Source organism: Bombina bombina, chromosome 4 (genome assembly GCF_027579735.1).
Source record: "Bombina bombina isolate aBomBom1 chromosome 4, aBomBom1.pri, whole genome shotgun sequence".
In the NCBI taxonomy this organism is placed as follows: Eukaryota; Metazoa; Chordata; class Amphibia; order Anura; family Bombinatoridae; genus Bombina; species Bombina bombina.
Window position 1 is genome coordinate 582,299,709 of NC_069502.1, and position 27,720 is coordinate 582,327,428.

General features: G+C 38.1%; 1 protein-coding gene across 1 annotated transcript in view; it reads left to right on the forward strand.

Moving 5' to 3' along the window:
- The window catches only part of KLHL32 (kelch like family member 32), a 408,910-nt gene extending 385,633 nt beyond the window's left edge, over positions 1–23,277 (forward strand). Inside the window, exons 10-11 of the mRNA XM_053712067.1 lie at positions 8,783–8,877; positions 22,872–23,277. Of these exons, the coding sequence (XP_053568042.1) occupies positions 8,783–8,877; positions 22,872–23,033 (257 nt within the window). The 3' untranslated portion in view covers positions 23,034–23,277. The remainder of the gene's footprint in view (positions 1–8,782; positions 8,878–22,871) is intronic.
- Positions 23,278–27,720: the final 4,443 nt, after the last annotated feature.

The following is a 27,720-nucleotide window of genomic DNA, read 5'->3' on the forward strand; positions in this document are numbered from 1 at the left end:
AAATCACAGTCACATCTTCATTCTTCAACCACCTCCAGCGGAGGCAAAGTAAAGAATGATGTATGTGTGAGGTGGGAGGGTTGGGAATCTTTGCTCCCTCCTAGTGGTAGAGAAGAGTAATTGAAAAAAAGAGAGATTTGATGGCACCACTACAAACTGGTAATTAGAGTCTTATCACCATCTGTAATTAGGGCAAATTGGCCTAAAAATATAATATTGAATTCTGGAGTGGTGCTTAGTATCTACAGTTACATTTAACTAAAATTCAATGAAGAATTGAATACAAGGATACTAGGATAGCACTCCTAAGACTCTATGTATGCTTCGTGTAGGAAAACTGTTAGGTCACATGAGTTAAAAAATATAAATCTTTATTGGAACATATTTCAACATGGGTGTGATTAAAACTTAAGTGTTAGCAGCAATAAATAATTGTTTAATATCTGACTATTATGGGGTTGGTGCTGTGAGTTGAATTGTGCCAGCTCAAATTAGGTATACTGATGTTCTCTCGTTAGGTAGCAGGATAGTAGGAATTACCCATCAAAGGATGGCATAAGTATGACAACTGATATATTATATACAAATTATATCAATTATATCACTGAAGGTATTATAACTTTTAAAACTCCCTTATTAATAAGGAGCTCAGATAATACCAGTGTCACTTAAACAAAGTTAAAGTATCAATATTTGGGTAAATTGTTCTATAGTGTCGTTTGTTGAACAACATCTGAAATATATAGATATCTAATTTGTATATTAACTAATGATAACTAACCACTAGTATAATAATATGCTATGATGTAACTCATAGATCCAGGATTACATGGCTAGTATTATGTATTTCAGTATGTTTGGTGTATACTTGATTTATTTACGTATTTGCCCAATTTGCACTGAATCTTAAAGTATCTTGTGGTTATTGTACTTGAGACAATAATGTTTATTTCAGAAATTGAACCACCATATCAAAGGTGATATTGCCCAATAGTACCTCTCCAATAATGATTCAGATGTAGTGCTTAAAAAAATTGATTAATTCTAATCTTATAACATGGCAACAGGCACCGGTCTCATTATGTACAAATGCAGCGTAACTCAATATAGACAGCTGTAGCCAGCTAGATAGCAGACACGGGTGTTAAAGTTTAATCTATTATATGCAAATAAAGGACCATTGTAATATTATAAGGGACTAGTTATTCATTATATCTGTCTCCTTAATAGTCCTGCTGTGCAGCGTAAGTAAAATAAATTGTGTCGTTAAAAGGCTAACAGCTGAGAGCAAAATGGAGACCGGTATGGGCTCATACGTTTGTTATACAAACAACAACTTTATAGTCTAGCGACCTAAGGGGGATCCACCACAGGTTCTAATTAGAGATTCTATATTAGGCTTCTACCACTGCTCCATATCCACCCAAATATTTGCGGCTAACAAGTTTTTTAAAAAGTAGGTATAGAGCTCCCATCAGCTCACTCCCTCCCTGACATGTTTCGCAGAGTTCCCGGCTTTCTAGGCCTTTTAAGATATAATGAATAACTAGTCCCTTATAATATTACAATGGTCCTTTATTTGCATATAATAGATTAAACTTTAACACCTAAACGTGTGTCTGCTATCTAGCTGGCTACAGCTGTCTATATTGAGTTACGCTGCATTTGTACATAATGAGACCGGTGCCTGTTGCCATGTTATAAGATTAGAATTAATCAATTTTGTTAAGCACTATATCTGAATCATTATTGGAGAGGTACTATTGGGCAATATCACCTTTGATATGGTGGTTCAATTTCTGAAATAAACATTATTGTCTCAAGTACTATAACCTACAAGATACTTTAAGATTCAGTGCAAATTGGGCAAATACGTAAATAAATCAAGTATACACCAAACATACTGAAATACATAATACTAGCCATGTAATCCTGGATCTATGAGTTACATCATAGCATATTATTATACTAGTGGTTAGTTATCATTAGTTAATATACAAATTAGATATCTATATATTTCAGATGTTGTTCAACAAACGACACTATAGAACAATTTACCCAAATATTGATACTTTAACTCTATTTAAATGACACTGGTATTATCTGAGCTCCTTATTAATAAGGGAGTTTTAAAAGTTATAATACCTTCAGTGATATAATTGATATAATTTGTATATAATATATCAGTTGTCATACTTATGCCATCCTTTGATGGGTAATTCCTACTATCCTGCTACCTAACGAGAGAACATCAGTATACCTAATTTGAGCTAGCACAATTCAACTCACAGCACCAACCCCATAATAGTCAGATATTAAACTATTATTTATTGCTGCTAACACTTAAGTTTTAATCACACCCATGTTGAAATATGTTCCAATAAAGATTTATATTTTTTAACTCATGTGACCTAACAGTTTTCCTACACGAAGCATACATAGAGTCTTAGGAGTGCTATCCTAGTATCCTTGTATTCAATTCTTCATTGAATTTTAGTTAAAGAGAAGAGTAATTCCCATGAGTAATGGATCGTGAACTCTCACCACCTGTATGAAAGAAATATTTCTACTAACTTTTATTAGATGAATAAAATTTAATCTACAGAGACAACTAAAATAAAGGAATTCCTTCCAAAATATCTATGACAGTAAATTAATCAAAATTGCAAAGCCCAGCGACCCCATAGACGGAAGAAAAGTAAAAACAAAAACACAAAGGAGAGGCCTCTCCTCACTCCCTCGTCTGATTCCGAGGTTCCTGTTATTGTAAAGGAAATACGGGGTGTGTGTGATGTAGGCTGCATCTCTGTTGTTACAAACTATACAAATTCTGTTTAACAGATAACAATATGGAATAAAAACAATACTCCCCTCCAAATAGACCACTGCCTTCCCACAGTCTCTCCCAGAGCCGCCATGATAGGAGACGCTGGTCAGGGTAAGTTCCAACGTGATTCAAGGCTTCCTTCAAAACACTGTGAAGGAGGGGGGCAGAGCCTATAGCTGAAGCTGCCGAACTCATCTAAGAGGAGCTCCCAGCTCTAAATCTAACTTTTGGGGAATCAACTTAAACTACCAACTCAAAAAGCGAGGTTCATAGTCTACTAAAGTTCCCTGAAAGGATTCCAGCCTTGAAAAGAATTGAAGCATGGGTGAACTCGCTACATGATCGCCGACAGCCTATGTTTTTTAAGTTGAGCTACACTGTGGTCGCCATTTTCAATGAGGCCGATCATCTCTGTAGCTGGGGCTGCTGCACTATACTCCACCCCCCGGGTAACCGGGTTATGGAGCAGACATTTAATGCTGCTAATTAAACTTTCAACTAATAAGTTGGCGCAACGCATAAAGCCATAGGACACACTAAGCATACTATTCCACATAACCCATCTCTTTGTACGCATGGAGCCTACAAAAGGACTCAACTACACTTGTTGAAGTTTTGGAGGCACATCATAATGCTCTTATTGAGGCCATCAGAGAGGCTTTCAACCCTTCCCAGGTGGTCTTACAAACTAGCAATACCACAGATAACATCATTGCTACCTTACCGTGGGATTGCAGGGCTAAGAGGAATCTATTACCCTAAACACAACATCTTCTTGTACCCCTGGAGGACACTGTCGGATCAAAGAGAATCCAGTTGTCAAAGGAAAACCAGGGTATAGGCACCCACAGAGAACAGGATACAGGGCATATAGTTGAGCGTGGTCACAATCTGAATGGAGAGTCAGACGCAAGAGAAGTGGCCAAGATCAACAACTTGGCACCCCGATCTAGAATCCTGCTGTTGTATCCAGCTCCCTTACTGAAACGGATCACGACCGATAGCAGCATGGTTTGGCCATGTGGTCCCCAATCTGAGGACGGCGTTCAGAAGAAGAACATCTACGACATGAGACCCATTCAACTGGACAACTTCGACCTTTACTGGGAGGTCTATCCTACCCACCCACACACAGACCTTGCTGGTGCTAGAGACATTGCAGGTACATAATTTTATCCTGCTCATGGAAGCTGCAGCTCTGTAGACACGGGCCGCCTGCAAGAGTGTAATCTCTGGAACTGGCGATTTTTACACACAGGACTCCGTGCCTTAACAAGTGCTTCTCATGCTGAGCAACAAGGAGTGGGATGAGGAAGATTTGAAAACTGGGACTAATTACCCATGACTTATGACCGGTAATCCTAAACCTGAAAGAAAAAACTGTGAGCTATGTTTTTTGTTCCCACCCTTGCCAGTATAAGTCTTGGACTTACTTCAATAATAGCTATGGACTGCTCATAGTTACCCACCATATTATTTTATTCCTAGGCACCATTTATACCTCATGGTTCTAGTGGTACTATATACTTTGTTACATGTTCGTTAACTATGCTGTTATTTAAACACTCATGCTTTCTGATACCAGTTCACCCTGAGTTAACCATGTTCTGTTAAACAGATTTCATATTGTGACTCACTGTGACACACCTGTAATCTGCAATCTCTTTAGCTTACTGGATAATATAAATTATCATCCTATGCTGTTGAGGGGTAAATGTATTAATATATGATCATTATACCAGCATTGGCCTATACCCCTACAAAATACATATCAACTACATACGAGTAAGAGTGTTTCTTGCTCCAAGCCCTAGGGTTAACTTACAATAGACAGTGGGTATAAAGTTATATATACACAAAAGCATATAGAGTGCAGATACCTTCTCCTATGTTGTTAATATATGCCCTCTACACTATTACCCTGATCTATTACTACAAAATCTTAAGAATAAGTATTTACAAAAGAGAAACTAAATGTAAGTCTATATCTTTCAAAGCTAGGCTCATAACTGCCTACCTGTTATTATAATTAGTTTTTATGATACTCACAGCTGACTATATTATATATCTCAGACAAATTATTTTTAGTGTTGCAATCTATTCTCTAGTTTGATGACAGTTGATTATATATTGAACTACAATAGTGTTGATTAACTGCACTTCTTGGATTGTATCTTGTATTTCTGTTTTTAATATTGACCATTCCCTCTTTGTTTCTTGTTGCTGTGCTACCAGCGTCCGAGGTGGTACAGCTTTTACTTATGTATAGAGAGGTCTATTTTGTAGACTTAAATCTTCTCACTAGTTGAAGAGTCCTAGCATCTATCCCCTGACTTGTTCTCACCTGGGAGCTATTTTAATTTCTGTTCTATATCCATGTTCTATATCCAGGTGCCCCTGATATGCAGGGTCCTAAAGGCTTCTACATGTCCCGCACAAGCCTACCCTCCATACCAGATATAGGCTGATTTAAGTGGCAATACCCATCTACCAAGCCAACATAGTCCAGCTCAAATCTTGTTACCATATATATACCTACACGTAACCTTAATAAATAAGCTGTACCCCTATTATAACTTTAGCAAGGTTAACTGACCTAGCAGACATCAGAGCGCTCTGTCTTCCCCTGATACTCAAGGTCCAAAAGTGTCCGTATATTCTATTAGAGTTCCTCCTCCGAGTTACTAAAGCTAATATGGGCACATGAGTGGCACCTGAAGTTTTGGAGGCACATTTATCTCTTTAAAAAATCAAGGTTCCATTTTTTCTGTGCAGTAGAATTCACAATAGTGCAAACTGCAATACCCAATGTGAATACTAAAGTAAAATACAGGGGATCAAGTTTTGGAAATTCAACAGGTTTATTTTCACAACAAAAACGAATCACAGCTCACTAAAGAATTTTTAAAATATTGTTTATATGTATTTAGCTCAATGTGTTTCAATTACTTTTGTCACCTTTATCAAGCGCAATCTAATTTTTTTATCTGTTTAGATTGTTCTTGATAAAGGCGACAAAAGAGCATGATATAAATTTCTTATAAATAAAACATATATAAAACAGATGCCTGTCACAATAGTCTCCTGGCTATGATGTACAATCCCAAGAGTACCTACTAGTAGCCTATAGGCTAAGTGAGTGCCAGCATAACTAAAACCCCATGCTTACCAAATAGGTACCCACACTACTTTACATTCCATTTGCAGAACAATACTACTCCCTGTAGAAAGCCAATCTAGTGTTGTTTGTGTAACAGCAGGAGGCTAGAGACCAGTCCCAGAGACACATGTGGCAGGCCTGTAATTAACTCCTACCTGGTGTAATTGTGCAATTAACCCTTACCCATAAAGCTTTCCTATGTCAAACAGTAGCTGTATGAGGGGAAATTGAGGACCCCTCTTATAAAAGAACATCTGGAGCACCTTTAATCTTCACCTTCCTCCTGTGGAGGCAAAAATAAGACTACTTTCCAATAAGGTGGGAGGGGTTTTAAGGGCTCTTGGAGTTTTGTGAATCTTTGCCTCCTCCTAGTTGTCAAGGGTAATGGCTTGTGAACTTTCATCACCTTTATGAAAGAAAACTACAGTCTTAATAGCATGAACTGCTCGCATTATTATCAGTGACATTCTGATTCACAACAAACTTTAAAGGTCTGAGTAGCATGCAAGAACATCTAACAGTTTCTGGACTCTTTAACCATTAAACAAAGACAATTGTATCTAAAACATTGTGATACAATCCATATCAATGGTTGCACACAAATATACATCTTGCTTAACATTCCAATTTAACATTTAAATTCCATTGTACAAAAATTTTTTACATTTACGTATAACTCAGTATATAGAACTTCTTAACGATAAGAATACTCACAATGAAATTTTATTATTAATACTAGATTTTAGTTTGCTATCAAATAGTGATTAATACAACAGAATTCTATTGGCTGATCGGAACAGCCAATAGAATGCGAGGTCAATCTGATTGGCTGATTGGATCAGCCAATCCGATTGAACTTGAATCTGATTGGCTGATTCAATCAGCCAATCAGATTTTCCTACCTTAATTCCGATTGGCTGATAGAATCCTATCAGCCAATCGGAATTCGAGGGACGCCATCTTGGATGACGTCACTTAAAGGAACCTTCATTCGTCGTCTAGTCGTCGGGAGAAGAGGATGTTCCGCGCCGGAGGTCTTGAAGATGGAGCCGCTCCTCGTCGGATGGATGAAGATAGAAGATGCTGCTTGGATGAAGATGTTTGCCGGTCCGGATGTCCTCTTCTGCCCGGATAGGATGAAGACTTCTGCTGCTCCGGATGTCTTCTTTTGGTCCATCGCTGCTCGGCTGAGTGAAGACGACTCAAGGTAGGGAGATCTTCAGGGGGGTAGTGTTAGGTTTATTTAAGGGGGGTTTGGGTTAGAGTAGGGGTATGTGGGTGGTGGGTTGTAATGTTGGGGGGTGGTATTGTGTTTTTTTTACAGGCAAAAGAGCTGATTTCTTTCGGGCATGCCCCGCAAAAAGCCCTTTTAAGGGCTGGTAAGATAATAGAGCTGTTAACTTTTTAGTTTAGAATAGGGTAGGGTATTTTTTTATTTTGGGGGGCTTTGTTATTTTTTTAGGGGGCTTAGAGTAGGTGTAATTAGCTTAAAAATCTTTTTTTATTTTCTGTAATTTAGTGTTTTGTTTTTTTTTGTAATTTAGTTTAGTTGATTTAATTGTAGGTAATTGTAGGTAGTTTAGTTAATTTATTGATAGTGTAGTGTTAGGTTTAATTGTAACTTAGGTTAGGATTTATTTTACAGGTAATTTTGTAATTATTTTAACTAGGTAGCTATTAAATAGTAAATAACTATTTAATAGCTATTGTACCTAGTTAAAATAAATACAAAGTTACCTGTAAAATAAATATAAATCCTAAAATAGCTACAATATAATTATTCGTTATATTGTAGCTATATTAGGGTTTATTTTACAGGTAAGTATTTAGCTTTAAATAGGATTCATTTATTTAGTTAGATTTAAATTATGTTTAATTTAGGGGGGTGTTAGGGTTAGACTTAACTTTAGGAATTAATACATTTATTATAGTAATGGCGAGGTCCGGTCGGCAGATTAAGGGTTAATACTTGAAGTTAGGTGGCGGCAACGTTGGGGGGGGGGGGGGGGCAGATTAGGGTTTAATAAATATTATGTAGGTGTCGGCGATGTTAGGGGCAGCAGATTAGAGGTACATAGGGATAATGTAGGTTGCGGCGGTGTGCAGTCGGCAGATTAGGGGTTAAAAATATTTATTAGAGTGGCGGCGATGTGGGGGGACCTCGGTTTAGGGATGCATAGGTAGTTTATGGTAGTTAGTGTACTTTAGAGCACAGTAGTTAAGAGCTTTATGAACCGGCGTTAGCCCATAAAGCTCTTAACTCCTGACTTTTTTCTGCGGCTGGAGTTTTGTCGTTAGAGTTCTAACGCTCACTTCAGCCAAGACTCTAAATACCGGCGTTAGGAAGATCCCATTGAAAAGATAGGATACGCAATTGGCGTAAGGGAATCTGCGGTATGGAAAAGTCGCGGCTGGAAAGTGAGCGTTAGACCCTTTCCTGACTGACTCTAGATACCAGCGGGCGGCCAAAACCAGCGTTAGGAGCCCTTAATGCTGCTTTTGACGGCTACTGCGGAACTCTAAATCTAGGCGTATGTGATTCACACAAATAAACTGATTTAACATGATTAATTTAAAGCTGTTATTTATATTTAGCACCCACATACTCAGATATTTTTTAATAATTCTTTCTTTCCTAAAATAAAAATAATAGTATGTATATATATATATATATATATATATATATATATATATATATATATATATATATATATATATATATATATATATATATATATATAAAATATATACTTGAGCTATATAAATATATTTATTTTTTTATTTTCATTTTTAAGGGCAAAATGAATCTGGAGTTGCTGTGCATAATGGAAGAATTTATTTAGTTGGAGGCTACTCAATCTGGACAAATGAGCCTTTGGCGTGTATACAGGTAAACAACTGTGACCAAATAACATCAAATAATACACACACTATATATGAGAGTGTGAGTGTGTTTCTGGCAATAAATTCTAATTAGCTGGCAAATTAGCTAGATTTAGGCTCAAGCCATGCATACACATATCTAGCTGTTTAGGATTTTATCTTTAATTCTCACATATTGCTCTTAATTTTTGTACTTAGATTAATTTGACATGTTGTATTTCTAAGACTAAAATGAATTTCCAGTCTAACATGTGTTAGCTGTCAGTTTATATATTATCATCTTTGAAAGGTGCCACTTAGTAAAATTCAACAGCCCAAATAACAGGACGAGTCAAAACTTAATTGAGCAAGAAGGTGGAAATAAGCTTGTCTTAGTAACTGACCGGTACCAAGTAATTTTATAAAGGGATACCTGCTTTGAAATTTTAGATGCACAATTAATTTGAATGTTTAAATACTTAATTAGACCCCTCCATTTTTTTTTAAATTAAATAAGTTTAAGCAACTATCAGTTTATACAGTATCTGTCCATTGCAAGGCGTAATTTACAAATGCTACTTGGTTAGATGCAAACCTAAAAAAGTGATAGCATTTGGTGATTGTATGCAAGGAAGACCAAGTAGCTGTTATGCACAGCTGTTCAGCTAAGGCTTCATCAGACCATAGTCTCTGATAAAGCTTTAGCAGAATGGGCTTTCACTTTTAAAAGGTAAAGAATTATTTGCAAGTTACTATTCCAGTTGTGGCAAGTGATGGCCCTGGTTTCAGACCAGGTAAGAGTAGCTCACTTTCCCCCATAAATATTAGTTTAAAGAACACTTGCACAGTACCTCTCTACTCCTGTTTCCCTCTAAACGCACCCTCTCTGCATAACTTTGGAATGTAATACTTCTGCTCTGCTTAATCCATTAAAGGGACACTCAGGTCAAATTACATTTTCATGATTCAGATATAGCATGTAATTTTAAAAAACTTTGCAATTTACTTCCATTAAAAAAATGTGCACAATCTTTTATATTTATACTTTTTGAGTCACCAGCTCCTACTGAGCATGTGCAAGAATTCACAGACTATACGTATATGCATTTGTGATTGGCTGATTGCTATCACATGGTACAGTGGGAGTGGAAATATACATAACTTTCAAATTTGTTAGAACAAAATCTACTACTCATTTGAAATTCATAGTAAATGCTATTGTATTGTCTTGTTATGTTGCATTTGCTGATTATGCAAGTCTACTGTGTTTACTGGTCCTTTAACTGCAGAGGAATATTGAAACAAAATTTACTGCAAAACAGATTCAGAGATACTATAAAAGGTATTAAACCTGGCAGAAGGGTAAAAAAAAAGCAAGTCAAGACCATCCCTAAAATGTCTGAAATCATGGAAGTATTCCTTTTCTTTCATGTTCTGGTATTTAAAAACTTACAAAAATTAAACTTGCAAAATTAAAATGGGTTTTGCCACAGATACTGCAGCTGTGTGGAAGAATCGTGAAAATTATAGGACGTTTTTTTTGGAGGACATTTATGTTTTACACACTCACCTAAAGAGAACAGTGATTCAGATTATTAATATTGTTCCCCAAAGATTTGTCTGGGACTAAGTATTGTTTTGAAACTTTTTCTATGTTTTTTTAGACGTTCACTCACACTCTTAATGAAATTTGTTCAAGACAATTATATATCCTATATTGTTTTTATATTTTATTTTCATTGTTATTTTTATTTTAAGGTCGACCTTATTTTTTATGTTTTATTTTTCATATATGTGTATATATATATATATGTATTAAATATAAATTTTGTAACCAGCACCATCTTGTTACATTGAATAGACAACAATTGTGTTTTATCTGGTATCCTAGCCATTGCGGTTTATCTTCTACATTGGTTTTCAGGATTGGATATCACATTCCATTAATTATTTCTCTTTTATTACTCATAGTACACTTTAGCTCTGTTTAGAGCACTCCCTAGTTTAATTTTTATTATCTGGTTGCTTGGTTTTATAGGGATTAGTGAGATCCCTATTAATTGTTGGAGTTTGTGTCATTTTGGTGCTGGTCACCTTTTCCTTTCTCTTCTGATTTAAAAACTTATAGCAAGAGACATTTGATCCAACTATCCATTCAAATATGGGGCAATTTAACCAGTAGAATGAGAGGTAGTGTGAAGCACAACAAAACTTTGATATATTACAATATTTCCTGTAAGAACCAACAGAGCGAAGCCCAGAACATAGAGTCAAAAAGTTAATGCAAATATTTATTTTTAGAGATAATAACAGCATACAGGTGGCCCTCGGTTTACGCCGGTTCAATTTGCGCCTGTTTTAGAATAACAACCTCTTTTTTCAGTCATGTGACTGCTATTGAAAAGCATTGAAAACCAGTGCACTAATTAAAATAGCCAGTAGGTGGAGCTATCTGCTTGTGTTTCAGCAAAGTTAAGCTAGTTTAACAGCCTGAAATTGATCTGTGTACACAGATCAGACAAGATCTATCGAGCAACAAGCTCTAGCAGGCACTTCCCTATTATCTTCCTGTCCAGCTGCTTGAGATGAGGGTGCCTAACTGCCTATTAATCACTGCAGATTGAAATGCATAGAATAGGTGCAGAACCAATATTATCTAACATGCTAACAATGCAGAGAACTGTTTGCAGAAAACTGCAAGTAAAAAAAAACGTTTTTGTTCATTAAACTTAGTTTGATGATGATAAATCTATATTATTAGGTTTATAATGCTGTTTAGCATTTAAAGTCTTCATTTCAAACCTTTAAAAATAATGTATTAGGTGTTAATTATGACAATTTTGAGAGGGGCCTGGAACCTAACTCCCTCACTTCCCATTGACTTACATTATAAACTGGGTTTCAATTTACAACAATTTCGATTTACAACCATTCCTCCTGGAACCTAACCCCGGCGTAAACTGAGGGCTACCTGTAATTTATTATATAAACAAAAAAAAAACATAATTTATGTAAGAACTTACCTGATAAATTCATTTCTTTCATATTAGCAAGAGTCCATGAGCTAGTGACGTATGGGATATACATTCCTACCAGGAGGGGCAAAGTTTCCCAAACCTCAAAATGCCTATAAATACACCCCTCACCACACCCACAATTCAGTTTAACGAATAGCCAAGAAGTGGGGTGATAAAAAAGTGCGAAAGCATATAAAATAAGGAATTGGAATAATTGTGCTTTATACAAAAATGATAACCACCACAAAAAAAGGGTGGGCCTCATGGACTCTTGCTAATATGAAAGAAATGAATTTATCAGGTAAGTTCTTACATAAATTATGTTTTCTTTCATGTAATTAGCAAGAGTCCATGAGCTAGTGACGTATGGGATAATGATTACCCAAGATGTGGATCTTTCCACGCAAGAGTCACTAGAGAGGGAGGGATAAAATAAAGACAGCCAATTCCTGCTGAAAATAATCCACACCCAAAATAAAGTTTAATGAAAAACATAAGCAGAAGATTCAAACTGAAACCGCTGCCTGAAGTACTTTTCTACCAAAAACTGCTTCAGAAGAAGAAAATACATCAAAATGGTAGAATTTAGTAAAAGTATGCAAAGAGGACCAAGTTGCTGCTTTGCAAATCTGATCAATCGAAGCTTCATTCCTAAACGCCCAGGAAGTAGAAACTGACCTAGAAGAATGAGCTGTAATCCTTTGAGGCGGAGTTTTACCCGACTCAACATAGGCAAGATGAATTCAAGATTTCAACCAAGATGCCAAAGAAATGGCAGAAGCTTTCTGGCCTTTTCTAGAACCGGAAAAGATAACAAATAAACTAGAAGTCTTTCGGAAAGACTTAGTAGCTTCAACATAATATTTCAAAGCTCTAACAACATCCAAAGAATGTAACGATTTCTCCTTAGAATTCTTAGGATTAGGACATAATGAAGGAACCACAATTTCTCTACTAATGTTGTTGGAATTCACAACTTTAGGTAAAAATTCAAAAGAAGTTCGCAACACTGCCTTATCCTGATGAAAAATCAGAAAAGGAGACTCACAAGAAAGAGCAGATAATTCAGAAACTCTTCTGGCAGAAGAGATTGCCAAAAGGAACAAAACTTTCCAAGAAAGTAATTTAATGTCCAATGAATGCATAGGTTCAAACGGAGGAGCTTGAAGAGCCCCTAGAACCAAATTCAAACTCCAAGGAGGAGAAATTGACTTAATGACAGGTTTTATACGAACCAAAGCTTGTACAAAACAATGAATATCAGGAAGATTAGCAATCTTTCTGTGAAAAAGAACAGAAAGAGCAGAGATTTGTCCTTTCAAGGAACTTGCGGACAAACCTTTATCTAAACCATCCTGAAGAAACTGTAAAATTCTTGGAATTCTAAAAGAATGCCAAGAAAAATGATGAGAAAGACACCAAGAAATAGAAGTCTTCCAGACTCTATAATATATCTCTCTGGATACAGATTTACGAGCCTGTAACATAGTATTAATCACAGAGTCAGAGAAACCTCTTTGACTAAGAATCAAGCGTTCAATCTCCATACCTTTAAATTTAAGGATTTGAGATCCTGATGGAAAAAAGGACCTTGCGACAGAAGGTCTGGTCGTAGCGGAAGAGTCCACGGATGGCAAGAGGCCATCCGGACAAGATCCGCATACCAAAACCTGTGAGGCCATGCCGGAGCTACCAGCAGAACAAACGAGCATTCCTTCAGAATCTTGGAGATTACTCTTGGAAGAACTAGAGGCGGAAAGATATAAGCAGGATGATACTTCCAAGGAAGTGATAATGCATCCACTGCTTCCGCCTGAGGATCCCGGGATCTGGACAGATACCTGGGAAGTTTCTTGTTTAGATGAGACGCCATCAGATCTATTTCTGGAAGCTCCCATATTTGAACAATCTGAAGAAATACCTCTGGGTGAAGAGACCATTCGCCCGGATGCAACGTTTGGTGACTGAGATAATCCGCTTCCCAATTGTCTATACCTGGGATATGAACCGCAGAGATTAGACAGGAGCTGGATTCCGCCCAAACCAGAATTCGAGATACTTCTTTCATAGCCAGAAGACTGTGAGTCCCTCCTTGATGATTGATGTATGCCACAGTTGTGACATTGTCTGTCTGAAAACAAATGAACGATTCTCTCTTCAGAAGAGGCCAAGACTGAAGAGCTCTGAAAATTGCACGGAGTTCCAAAATATTGATCGGTAATCTCACCTCCTGAGATTCCCAAACTCCTTGTGCCGTCAGAGATCCCCACACAGCTCCCCAACCTGTGAGACTTGCATCTGTTGAAATTACAGTCCAGGTCGGAAGCACAAAAGAAGCCCCCTGAATTAAACGATGGTGATCTGTCCACCACGTTAGAGAGTGTCGTACAATCGGTTTTAAAGATATTAATTGAGATATCTTTGTGTAATCCCTGCACCATTGATTCAGCATACAGAGCTGAAGAGGTCGCATGTGAAAACGAGCAAAGGGGATCGCGTCCGATGCAGCAGTCATAAGACCTAGAATTTCCATGCATAAGGCTACCGAAGGGAATGATTGTGACTGAAGGTTTCGACAAGCTGAAATCAATTTTAGACGTCTCTTGTCTGTTAAAGATAGAGTCATGGACACTGAATCTATCTGGAAACCCAGAAAAGTTACCCTTGTCTGAGGAATCAATGAACTTTTTGGTAAATTGATCCTCCAACCATGATCTTGAAGAAACAACACAAGTCGATTCGTATGAGATTCTGCTAAATGTAAAGACTGAGCAAGTACCAAGATATCGTCCAAATAAGGAAATACCACAATACCCTGTTCTCTGATTACAGACAGAAGGGCACCGAGAACCTTTGTAAAAATTCTTGGAGCTGTAGCTAGGCCAAACGGCAGAGCCACAAACTGGTAATGCTTGTCCAGAAAAGAGAATCTCAGGAACTGATAATGATCTGGATGAATCGGAATATGCAGATAAGCATCCTGTAAATCTATTGTGGACATATAATGCCCTTGCTGAACAAAAGGCAAGATAGTCCTTACAGTTACCATTTTGAACGTTGGTATCCTTACATAACGATTCAATATTTTTAGATCCAGAACTGGTCTGAAGGAATTCTCCTTCTTTGGTACAATGAAGAGATTTGAATAAAACCCCATCCCCTGTTCCAGAACTGGAACTGGCATAATTACTCCAGCCAACTCTAGATCTGAAACACAATTCAGAAATGCTTGAGCTTTCACTGGATTTACTGGGACACGGGAAAGAAAAAATCTCTTTGCAGGAGGTCTCATCTTGAAACCAATTCTGTACCCTTCTGAAACAATGTTCTGAATCCAAAGATTGTGAACACAATTGATCCAAATTTCTTTGAAAAAACGTAACCTGCCCCCTACCAGCTGAGCTGGAATGAGGGCCGCACCTTCATGTGGACTTAGAAGCAGGCTTTGCCTTTCTAGAAGGCTTGGATTTATTCCAGACTGGAGATGGTTTCCAAACTGAAACTGCTCCTGAGGATGAAGGATCAGGCTTTTGTTCTTTGTTGAAACGAAAGGAACGAAAACGATTATTAGCCCTGTTTTTACCCTTAGATTTTTTATCCTGTGGTAAAAAAGTTCCTTTCCCACCAGTAACAGTTGAGATAATGGAATCCAACTGAGAACCAAATAATTTGTTACCCTGGAAAGAAATGGAAAGTAGAGTTGATTTAGAAGCCATATCAGCATTCCAAGTTTTAAGCCATAAAGCTCTTCTAGCTAAAATAGCTAGAGACATAAACCTGACATCAACTCTGATAATATAAAAAATGGCATCACAGATAAAATTATTAGCATGCTGAAGAAGAATAATAATATTATGAGAATCATGATCTGTTACTTGTTGTGCTAAAGTCTCCAACCAAAAAGTTGAAGCTGCAGCAACATCAGCCAAAGATATAGCAGGTCTAAGAAGATTACCTGAACACAGATAATCTTTTCTTAGAAAGGATTCAATTTTCCTATCTAAAGGATCTTTAAACGAAGTACCATTTGACGTAGGAATAGTAGTACGTTTAGCAAGGGTAGAAATAGCCCCATCAACTTTAGGGATTTTGTCCCAAAATTCTAATCTGTCAGACGGCACAGGATATAATTGCTTAAAACGTTTAGAAGGAGTAAATGAATTACCCAATTTATCCCATTCTCTGGAAATTACTTCAGAAATAGCATTAGGAACAGGAAAAACTTCTGGAATAACCACAGGAGATTTAAACACCTTATCTAAACGTTTAGAATTAGTATCAAGAGGACCAGAATCCTCTATTTCTAAAGCAATTAGTACTTCTTTAAGTAAAGAACGAATAAATTCCATTTTAAATAAATATGAAGATTTATCAGCATCAATCTCTGAGACAGAATCCTCTGAACCAGAAGAGTCATCAGAATCAGAATGATGATGTTCTTTTAAAAATTCATCTGTAGAGAGAGAAGTTTTAAAAGATTTTTTATGTTTACTAGAAGGAGCAATAACAGACATAGCCTTCTTGATGGATTCAGAAACAAAATCTCTTATGTTATCAGGAACATTCTGCACCTTAGATGTTGAGGGAACTGCAACAGGCAATGGTACATTACTAAAGGAAATATTATCTGCTTTAACAAGTTTGTCATGACAATTAATACAAACAACAGCCGGAGGAATAGCTACCAAAAGTTTACAGCAGATACACTTAGCTTTGGTAGTTCCAGCACTAGACAGCGATTTTCCTGAAGTATCTTCTGACTCAGATGCAACGTGAGACATCTTGCAATATGTAAGAGAAAAAACAACATATAAAGCAAAATTGATCAAATTCCTTAAAGGACAGTTTCAGGAATGGGAAAAAATGCCAATAAACAAGCTTCTAGTAACCAGAAGTGGAGACAAAAGCGACGCCCATATTTTTTGGCGCCAAATAATACGCCCACATTGTTTGGCGCCTAAATGCTTTTTGGCGCCAAAAATGACGCCACATCCGGAACGCCGACATTTTTGTCGCAAAAGGACGTCAAAAAAATGACGCAACTTCCGGCGACACGTATGACGCCGGAAACAGAAAAGATTTTTTGCGCCAAGAATGACGCAATAAAATGAAGCATTTTCAGCCCCCGCGAGCCTAACAGCCCACAGGGAAAAAAAGTCAAATTTTTAAGGTAAGAAAAAATGAATTGATTCAAACGCATTATCCCAAATATGAAACTGACTGTCTGAAAATAAGGAATGTTGAACATTCTGAGTCAAGGCAAATAAATGTTTGAATACATATATTTAGAACTTTATAAATAAAGTGCCCAACCATAGCTTAGAGTGTCACAGAAAATAAGATTTACTTACCCCAGGACACTCATCTACATGTTTGTAGAAAGCCAAACCAGTACTGAAACGAAAATCAGCAGAGGTAATGGTATATAAATAAGAGTATATCGTCGATCTGAAAAGGGAGGTAAGAGATGAATCTCTACGACCGATAACAGAGAACCTATGAAATAGACCCCGTAGAAGGAGATCACTGCATTCAAATAGGCAATACTCTCCTCACATCCCTCTGACATTCACTGCACGCTGAGAGGAAAACCGGGCTCCAACCTGCTGTGGAGCGTATATCAATGTAGAATCTAGCACAAACTTACTTCACCACCTCCATAGGAGGCAAAGTTTGTAAAACTGAATTGTGGGTGTGGTGAGGGGTGTATTTATAGGCATTTTGAGGTTTGGGAAACTTTGCCCCTCCTGGTAGGAATGTATATCCCATACGTCACTAGCTCATGGACTCTTGCTAATTACATGAAAGAAAGCCAGATTCTGAAAAAATCCATCCTTCACTCATAGTAACTTTAAGTGCATGAACAAATTCAATCAACAAGGAGTCCTTTGTAAGAAACAGTGGTATAGACATCACAAAAAGGGCATACAATCACAAAGACTAGTAATGTGTCTCTTGGCTGTAATCCACAATTTCCTGTAATTTAGCTACCAAACTAGATGCACCAGACGAGTCAAACGATTTATAAACATGAGCTGCACTCAAAAATTACAACTAGGAACACTGGCCCACAATGCCAGCATATAGAGCATACAAGAGGTACACCAAGGTTTTATTCGGAGGACTGGATCACTAGAACATAAGGTACAAGAAAAAGGCCACATTTTAAAGATATATTGACAGTCTCTAAGGGAGGTTGATTCTTGCAGCAGCAAATCTGTGCTTAAAAGAGTCATAAAGTTCTCTTTTAATCTATATATAAACTTTTTCTATGCTGAAGCACAGACCTACATACCACACTACCATACTCCTAGATTACGAGTTTTGAGCGCTATAGGGAAATTAACAAACGCAACAAAAGTGGCATCATTTAATCCCCTATAGCGCTGCCATTACAAGTTTTAAAAAATCTGTGAATTAGTCACTAGAGGGCGCTATAGTTCAATATGTGATGAAGGTTAAAACACAATAATAAAATGACTGCTATAATGCAATGAATATCCAATTTCTAAAATATATACCAAATGGGGATAATATGTGTACCAAATACCCCTAGTATAGAATTAATATGTATACATAGATTAGTAACAGTATAGTGACACAAACATATGTGAGATATACTTAAACAATGAAATTAATAAAAAGCTGCACCTCCCAACACATAAACTATGAAAGCTATGTATGATCAAAAAGAAACAGAAAGGTGCAAAGGACACCAGAGGGCGCTAATAAATCCTAAAATTACCATATAATATATGATACATACAATGCTTAAAATATAAATAATACAAAGCTACAAATAATAAAAAGAATGGAAGATGGCACCTCATTAAATGTTAAGCAACACAGTATGAGAGTCCACTATGCGTGAGTTGAACAAACAGTCTGTTGAATAAATTATGAAAGTGTATTGGACTTCATAATTGATTCAACAGACTGTTTGTTCAACTCACGCATAGTGGACTCTCATACTGTGTTGCTTAACATTTAATGAGGTGCCATCTTCCATTCTTATTATTATTTTTAGCTTTGTATTATTTATATTTTAAGCATTGTATGTATCATATATTATATGGTCATTTTAGGATTTATTAGCGCCCTCTGGTGTCCTTTGCACCTTCAAGTTTTAAAAAACCCGGCTTGTGCGGGCGATATGGTGCTTTTAAGCTCCATACCGCACTAAAAACAAGCGCTGTTTTGACGTGCTCGTGCACACTTTCCCTATAGACATCAATGGGGAAAGCGGGTCATAAACAAAACTAACACCTGCGATCGCGGAAAGAAAAGCTCTGTAACACAGCCCCATTGATGTCTATGGGGAAAAAGAAAATAAAGTTTAAACCTAACACCCTAACATAAACCCTACGTCTAAACACCCCTAATCTGCCCCCATGACATCGCCGACACCTACATAATGTTATTAACCCCTAATCTGCCGCTCCCGATATCGTCGCCACCTAAATAAAGGTATTAACCCCTAATCTGCCGCTACCGATATTGCCGCCACTATATTACGTTATTAACCCCATTCCGCCTCTCCCCGACATCGCCACAACTAAATAAAGTTATTAACCCTAAACCTCCCACATCACTAGCACTAAATAAACCTATTAACCCCTAAACTACCAGCCCCCCACATCGCAACAACCTAAATTAAACTATTAACCCCTAAACCTACCCCTAACCCCCCTAACTTTAACATAATTAAAATAGATCTAAATTAAATTTACAATTATTAACTAAATAATACCTATTTAAGCAGCTCTCATTCTATTAGCTGATTAATCATCCATTAGAAATATAGCTGCTTAAATCCTATTGGCTGATTTGAACAGCCAATAGGATTTTAACAGCTCTAATTCCTATTGGCTGATTCAAATTTTTCAGCCAATAGGAATGCAAGGGACGCCATCTTGGATCGCGTACCTTGCATTGAAGATTTAGTGTACGGCAGCGACCCTATGAAGAGAATGCTCCGCGCCAGATGTCTTCAGGATGGACCCGCTCCGAGCCGCCAGGATCAAGATAGAAGATGCCGCCTGGATGAAGATTGAAGAGGCCGTCTGGTTGAAGACTTCTCACTGCTTGGATGAGGACTTCGCCGCCGGGATGAAGATTGAAGAGGCCGCCTGGATGAAGACTTCTCGCAGCCTGGATGAGGACTTCTCCACCGGGATGAAGATTGAAGAGGCCGCCTGGATGAAGACTTCTCGCCGCCTGGATGAGGACTTCTCCGCCGGGATGAAGATCGTTCAAGCAGGACTTCAAAAACTGTAAGTGGATTGTCGGGGGTTAGTGTTAGTTTTTTTTTAAGGTTTTTTTGGGTGTTTTTTTTTTTTTAGATTAGGGTTTGGGCAGCAAAAGAGCTAAATGCCTTTTTAAGTGCAATGCCCATACAAAAGCCCTTTTCAGGGCAATGGGTAGCTTAGGTTTTTTTAGATTTAGGATTTTTATTTTGGGGGGATGGTTGGGTTGTGGGTTTTACTGTTGGGGGTCTTTGTATTTTTTTTACAGCTAAAAGAGCTGTTTAACTTAGGGCAATGCCCTACAAAAGGCCCTTTTAAGGGCTATTGGTAGTTTATTGTAGGCTAGGTTTTTTTTAATTTTGGGTGGGCATTTTTATTTTGATAGGACTTTTAGATTAGGTACAATTCTTTTTTATTTTTGATAATTTCGTTTGTTATTTCCGTAATTTAGTGTTTGTAATTTTTTATTAATTTAGTCTTTTTTTTGTAATTACTTTGTAATTTTTAGAGTAGTGTTAGGATTTTTTTAATGTGTAGTTTAGTTTATTTAATTGGTAGTTAGTTTAATTTTAGTTTAATAATTATATTAGTTTAATTGTTAGTTTAATCTTAGTTTTTTTAATTGGACAGGTAAGTTTAAATTTAATTTAAGCTAAGGAAATTGTAATTTTAATATAACCTTAGGGGGGCGTTAGGTTTAGGGGTTACTAGTTTAAATTAGTTTATTGCGATGTGGGGGCTTTCAGTTTAGGGGTTAATAGGTTTATTATAGTGGCGGTGGTGTAGGGCTTAATAACTAGTATAGTGGGGGCGATGTGGGCGTACGGCAGATTAGGGGTTAATATTTAAAGTGTTTGCGATGCGGGAGGGCGGCAGTTTAGGAGTTAATAACTTAAGTATAGTAGTGACGATGTCGGGGAGCAGCGGAATAGGGGTTAATAAATGTTGTTAGTGGCGGCGATGTTGGGAGCTGCAGATTAGGAGTTAATAAATTTATTATAGTGTTTGCGATGCGGGAGGGCCTCGGTTTAGGGGTTAATAGGTAGTTTATGGGTGTTAGTGTACTTTGTAACACATTAGTTATGAGTTTTATGTTACAGCTTTGTAGCGTAAAACACATTACTACTGACTTTAGATGGCGTTACGGATCTTGTCGTTTTAGTGTGTAACGCTCGCTTTTTAGCCTCCCAGAAAAACTCGTAATACCAGCACTATGGGAATCTCATTAAAAAAACTTGTATAATCAGGAACCTGATGCCTAAATACTTATCTGGCCATAGTCAGACCTTAAAGAAGTCAGGAGTTGGTATTGTCCTTTCGTTAAGGAGTCACATGTCTTTAATCATTTGTACAACAGAATTTTTTTTAACTTGGGGCACAGATAAAGTCATCAACATGCTGGAGGTACAAATAGAAAATACATCAGCAGGATGAAGAGTATAAGGAATGAGGATGTCACAGGACTTGTACGTGTTTATACCTTACTTGTAGTGGAAAGAAGACATATACCCACTGGCGTATTTAGGTTTTGTGCTGCCCTAGGCACTAAAGATTCTGCTGCCCCCCCCCCAAAAAAAAAAAAAAGGTTTTAGGCCTGTTCTCCCCTTAATATTTTTTTGGGGTCAGTGTGTAAAATTTTTTTTTTTTTTTTTTTTTTTTTTTTTTTTATAACAATTCAAAAGAAAATGGGCTAGCAGAACACATGCATACAGGTGGGTTGGGTTGAATTGCATGCATCTCATACCATTTTCTCCCTGGGGAGGGGAGAAAAGGGAGGGAAAGGAAAGAAGGAAGGGAGAGAGAGAAAAGGAGAGAGAGAGAGAGAGAGAGAAGAGGAAAGAAGGGAGGGAACGGAAGGAGTGAAAGAAGGGAGAAACAGAGGGAGTTGAGAGAAAGAAGGGAGGGAAGGAAAGAAATAAGGGAGCGAGAAAGGGAACAAAGGGAGAGAAAGAAGAATACACTTTGAAACAATCACTGCCCTTTACATGCAACAACATACAGTAATTACTATCATTCAAGTAATGAAACTTTAAGTATCCGTTAACTATTTACTCTGTGGGTTTATGAATGCAGAGAGAGCTGGCTATTAGTAGCTAACATACATTAGCACTGAGAGTTTATTATTAGACATCACAAGCTGATCTAAGCAGTGCACAGACACATCTAGTCTGTTAGTTACTAAGACCTGCAATAAGCACTGCGCTCCCATACCCACCTTAGCTGACAAGGGGAGGCAGCATATCGGCACAAGGTCTTCTTCTCCAGCCTTACCTTGTAAGCATATCCCCGGGCAAGTTTCTCACCAAGAACCCTTCCACTGCAAAAATACCTGTGGCTCTAAATGAAGCAACGGTTTTAAAGGAGCACTGCCTTTGAAGAGTGACCTTAATCAGCGCATGTGCCTTGTCTTCTCTGTAAAAGCCTGGACTTTATCGCTCACTGTACTGTGTGCTGGCTTTTAAAGAGAAGATAGGGCAGATGTGCTGCCCCTCTTAAATCTGCTTCCCTAGGCATCGGCCTTGTTGGTTTAGGCCATAATACGCCCCCTGCATATACCAAACAGTATTGAAAGCTATCACAAGAAAACAAAAATCTTTATTGCTATCAGAAAACTGTTGTAAAAATATTATTCAACATAATTCAGCCTAATTTAGTAAAAAATGTAATATAACTCAGATGTCCTTAGCTTCTCTAACATATTTTACTGCTCGTTTATGTAAGCTGCTGTGGAATCACCTTCTCGTTTCTGAATCTTGTAGGTGCTGGATGTGAGCAGAGAAGGCAAAGAAGAGGTGTTTTATGGGCCTACATTACCTTTTGCTTCCAACGGAATAGCAGCAAGCTTTCTTCCAGCTCCATATTTTACCTGCCCCAATCTTCAAACTCTGCAAGTTCCTCATCATAGGATAGGCACAATGTGAAATGTGAAAGATGTTATCATTTGTGTGAAGAAAAATACAAGAGACTTTTAAATGCCCAGAACTTATCCTGTAATGCTGGAGAAGTCACTTCATATAGTTGCTCCTCATGTATCAAAAATTAGATTGTATGGTTTTTCAGGACAGGGATTCTTCGTGCCTGAAAATTATAGTTAGTACTGCATATGTTATCAGTGCTATATCATTTTTATGTTGGAATGATCAATTAAAGAAAAAGAATGCTGAATATGCAAAATGATAGGTTTTTGTGAGCCTAGTGTGAATTATTTGTAAATACATTTCTAAAGTATTATAGTGAGAGAAACTAACATATTTCAGTATAATCACCTTCTTTTCAGCAGTAAGTTCCATTTTAAATTACTCTTATTTCTACTTCTGTAAAGTCCTATTAATATTTTGAGAACAAAAACAGAAAGCATTATAAGGGCAATATAATACCATAAATGTTTTCAAATGTATGCAAATTGCTGTATGTGGTCACAAAGGGAATTTTAAATAAAGACCACTTATTCTATTATGAGCCACTGAACTAAGTTTTGTATTGAAATTCATATCTAAAATGACAGATCACTGTATTATCAGCATATCACAGTTGCTAATAAGCTACTGAATAGTTCACCAAATGCTTATGAATAAAAGCTATTAAATATGTCAGCTTTTTTATTTATTGACATACTAAGTAATATTCATTCCCATGCACAATGATATCATACCCAAAAATGTTTTTGTTTTTTTTAAATATTAGGTCTATAAAAAAAGTGTAAACTTTAAAAAAAAATAAAAAACTAACAAAGAGTATTAAGAATGTAAGCACAAATTAGATTTAAAAAATAAATGATGGCATTTGGCTACATAAAGAACCACCATAATCTACAGTATTTAGATTTGTCTTCTACATTTTTTTCACAGCAATACTCTGTAGGTGATATTGTAAAAACATAATTTATGCTTACCAGATAAATTCCTTCCAGATAGGGAGAGTCCACGGCTTCATTCCTTACTGTTGAGAAATACAACACCTGGCCACCAGGAGGAGGCAAAGACACCCCAGCCAAAGGCTTAAATATCCCTCCCACTTCCTCATTACCCCAGTCATTTTGCCGAGGGAACAAGGAAAAGTAGGAGAAACATTAGGGTATAAATGGTGCCAGAAGAATAAAATAAATAATAGGGACCGCCCATAGACAAGAAAAAACAGACGGGGGCTGTGGACTCTCCCTATCCGGAAGGAAAGGAATTTATCTGGTAAGCATAAGTTATGTTTTCCTTCCTAAGATAGGGAGAGTCCACGGCTTCATTCCTTACTGTTGGGAAAACTATACCCAAGCTCCAGAGGAAACTGAATGAATAAGGGGAGGGAACAAAAACGAAGAGGCGGACTCTATTCTGAGGGCACCACAGCCTGCAAAACTTTTCTCTCGAAAGCTGCTTCAGCCGAAGCAAAAACATCAAACTTGTAAAATTTTGAAAAAGTATGTAAGGAGGACCACGTAGCCGCCTTACAAATCTGATCCATAGAGGCCTCGTTCTTAAAGGCCCAAGAGGAAGCCACTGCTTTAGTGGAATGAGCTGTTATCCTCTCAGGAGGACAATGTCCCGCTGTCCCGTAAGCTAAGTGGATGACACTCCTTAACCAAAAAGATAGGGAAGTCGAAGTAGCCTTCTGCCCTTTACGCTTCCCCGAATAGACAACAAACAAAGAGGAAGATTGTCTAAACTCCTTAGTAGCCTGAAGATAGAACTTCAAGGAGCGAACCACAACCAAATTGATAAAGGATTAGGACACAAGGAAGGAACCACAATCTTCTGATTGATGTAGCGATCTGACACAACCTTAGGAAGAAAACCTAATTTAGTACGTAAAACAGCCTTATCTGCATGAACAATCAGATAAGGGGGCTCACATTGCAAAGCAGAGATCTCAGAAATTCTGTGCGCAGAGGCAATAGCCAATTAAATAAAAAGAGAACCTTCCAAGATAACAATTTAATGTCAACGGAATGCAGAGGCTCAAACGGAACCTGTTGCAAAACCCGAAGAACAAGATTTAGGCTCCAAGGAGGGGCCCCAGATCTAAACACAGGTCTGATCCTAATCAGAGCCTTAACAAAGGACTGCACATCTGGAAGCTAAGCCAGTATCTTGTGCAATAAAACCGACACGACCGAAATCTGTCCCCTCAGGGAACTAGCAGAAAGGCCCTTCTCCAGCTCATCCTGGAGAAAAGATAAGATCCTGGCAACCTTAACTATGTGCCAGGAATAAGTAGGTCCTCCACACCTTGTGGTAGATATGCAGAGTAACTGGTTTACAAGCTTGAATAAGAGTATCAATGACACTCTCAGAGAAACCTCTCTTGGCTAAAACTAAGCGTTCAATCTCAACGCAGTCAGCCTCAGAGAATCTAGATTTTGATGAACAAATGGACCTTGTATCAGCAGGTCTCTGGAACAAGGTAACTTCCACGGAGGAGATGAGGACATCCCCACTAGATCCGGGAACCACGTCCTTCACGGCCACGATGGAGCAATCAGGATTATTGATACCCGCTCCTGCTTGATGCGGGTCACCACTCGAGGAAGAAGCGGTAATGGAGGAAAAAGATACATGAGTTTGAACCTCCAGGACACTGCTAGTGCATATATTAGATACCTCAACCCCTACCTGGGTAGCTTGGTATTGAGACAGGACACCATGAGATCTATCTCCGGCGGCCCCTACTTGATGCATATTTCTGCAAACACCTCGGGATGGAGAGACCATTCCCCAGGATGGAAGGATTGCCTGCTGAGAAAATCCGTCTCCCAGTTGTCCACACCCGGAATGTGGATCGCTGACAGCGAACAGCTGTGGGCCTCTGCCCACTCCAGAATCTGAGATACTTTCTTCATCGTCAAGGAACTCCTCGTTCCCCCCTGATGGTTGATGTAAGCCACCAAGGTTATATTGTCTGATTGGAATCTGATAACCTGGGATGAACCCAGGAGTGGCCAAGCCTTCAAGGCCTTGAAGATTGCCCGTATTTCCAAAATATTGATTGGGAGGGAGGAAGGACTCCTCTTGAGTTCACAATCCCTGTGCACCCCAAACAGCTCCCCATCCGGATAGGCTTGCGTCCGTAGTCACAATCTCCCAGGACGGTCTTAAGAAGCATGTCCCTCGGGACAGATGATCTGGACAGAGCCACCAAGAGAGCGATTCTCTCGACCGGCTGTCTCATACAATCTGTTGAGACAGATCTGAATTATCGCCGTTCCTCTGCCTCAGGCAATTTTATTATCATGCATGTCACACACACTTGATTTAGGGGATGCAATGTGCAGAAATGTTACCTCCTGTGAGTGTTTCTGTGGGTGTCTGTAGTTTATGTCTTTGTGTCTCTATGAGTGTGTATGTATTTTTTTTCTGTGGGTCTCTCTGTAAGGGTGGGTTGTATGCCTTTGTGCATTTTCTGTGGATGTCTGTGAGGGTGTGTGCCTATGACGTTTTGTATTTTCTCTGGATGCCTCTGTGAGGGTGGGTGTGTGTCTTTGTGTGTTTTCTGTGGATGTTTTAGTGAGGGTGGATGTGTGTATGTATGTCTGTGTTTTCTGTGGATGTCGGTGTGTGCGTATGTCTGTGTGTTTTCTGTAGGTGTCTCAGTGAGGGTGTGTGTATGTATGTCTTTGTGTGTTTTATGGGGTTGTCTCTCTCTGTGTGTATGTCTTTGTGTGTTTTCTGTGGATGTCTCAGTGAGGGTGTGTGTGTATGTATGTCTTTGTGTGTTTTATGGGGTTGTCTCTCTGTGTGTGTATGTCTTTGTGTGTTTTCTCAGGCTGTCTCTGTCAGTGTTTCCTTGGGTGTATGTGCAAGTTTGAGTGTGTGTGGCCATTGTCTGTTCCTTTTTTAGGATATTTTGACCTTACTACTGATTATTCACATCTTTCTACAGACTTTGAAACTAATGAGACCTTTCCGGAAGACACCAATATACCATTTAATCTTTAAATTATTGTTTAGGCCGTTCAGGGCCCTTCCTTTCAGCCACTGCCTGCTGTTGTCATTATTTAGTTGGCATCTTCCCTGACAAAAAGATAATCAGAACTCCATATTTTGTTTTGTAAATCTCCTTTTTTTGACAAAACTGTAGTCTACCTCATTACTTGTAAGGTCAATGTAATCAAGTGCTGAGTGTCTGTTTGGGTGTCTGAGTGTGTTTTTTTGTTTATTTGCATGTCTGCTAGAGTGTCTATATGTGTGAGTGTGTGTTTCAATGTATGAGTGTGTCTGTATGTTTCTGTGTTTGTGTGTTACTACCTTTACAACATTTCCAAGTTTGACTACACTTAAGAATAAAGTGCATATACGTTTTAGTCACTTGGTCAAAAATTGCACAAGTCAAAGGGGGGGCCCTGATCAGTGGTTAATTCAAGGGCCCCAAAATTGCTAGTGGCGGCCCTGCTTGTTTAGCCCAGTTTCAGTCCCTGGGTCCAATAGGTATTAATGCTTCTTCTATAGGAGCCTGAAAAAGTGTTGTGATTTCTGGGGGATCATGAGGGCAGACATAGCCCCTACTAGAAACCGCCCCAATATCACATGGCAGCGGCGTCCACCAGGTCCGAATGGCAAGTCGAGTCGGAGGACACGGTGCCGCTTCTGAGCATGTTGCTCTGTGTCCCCTCTGAAACGA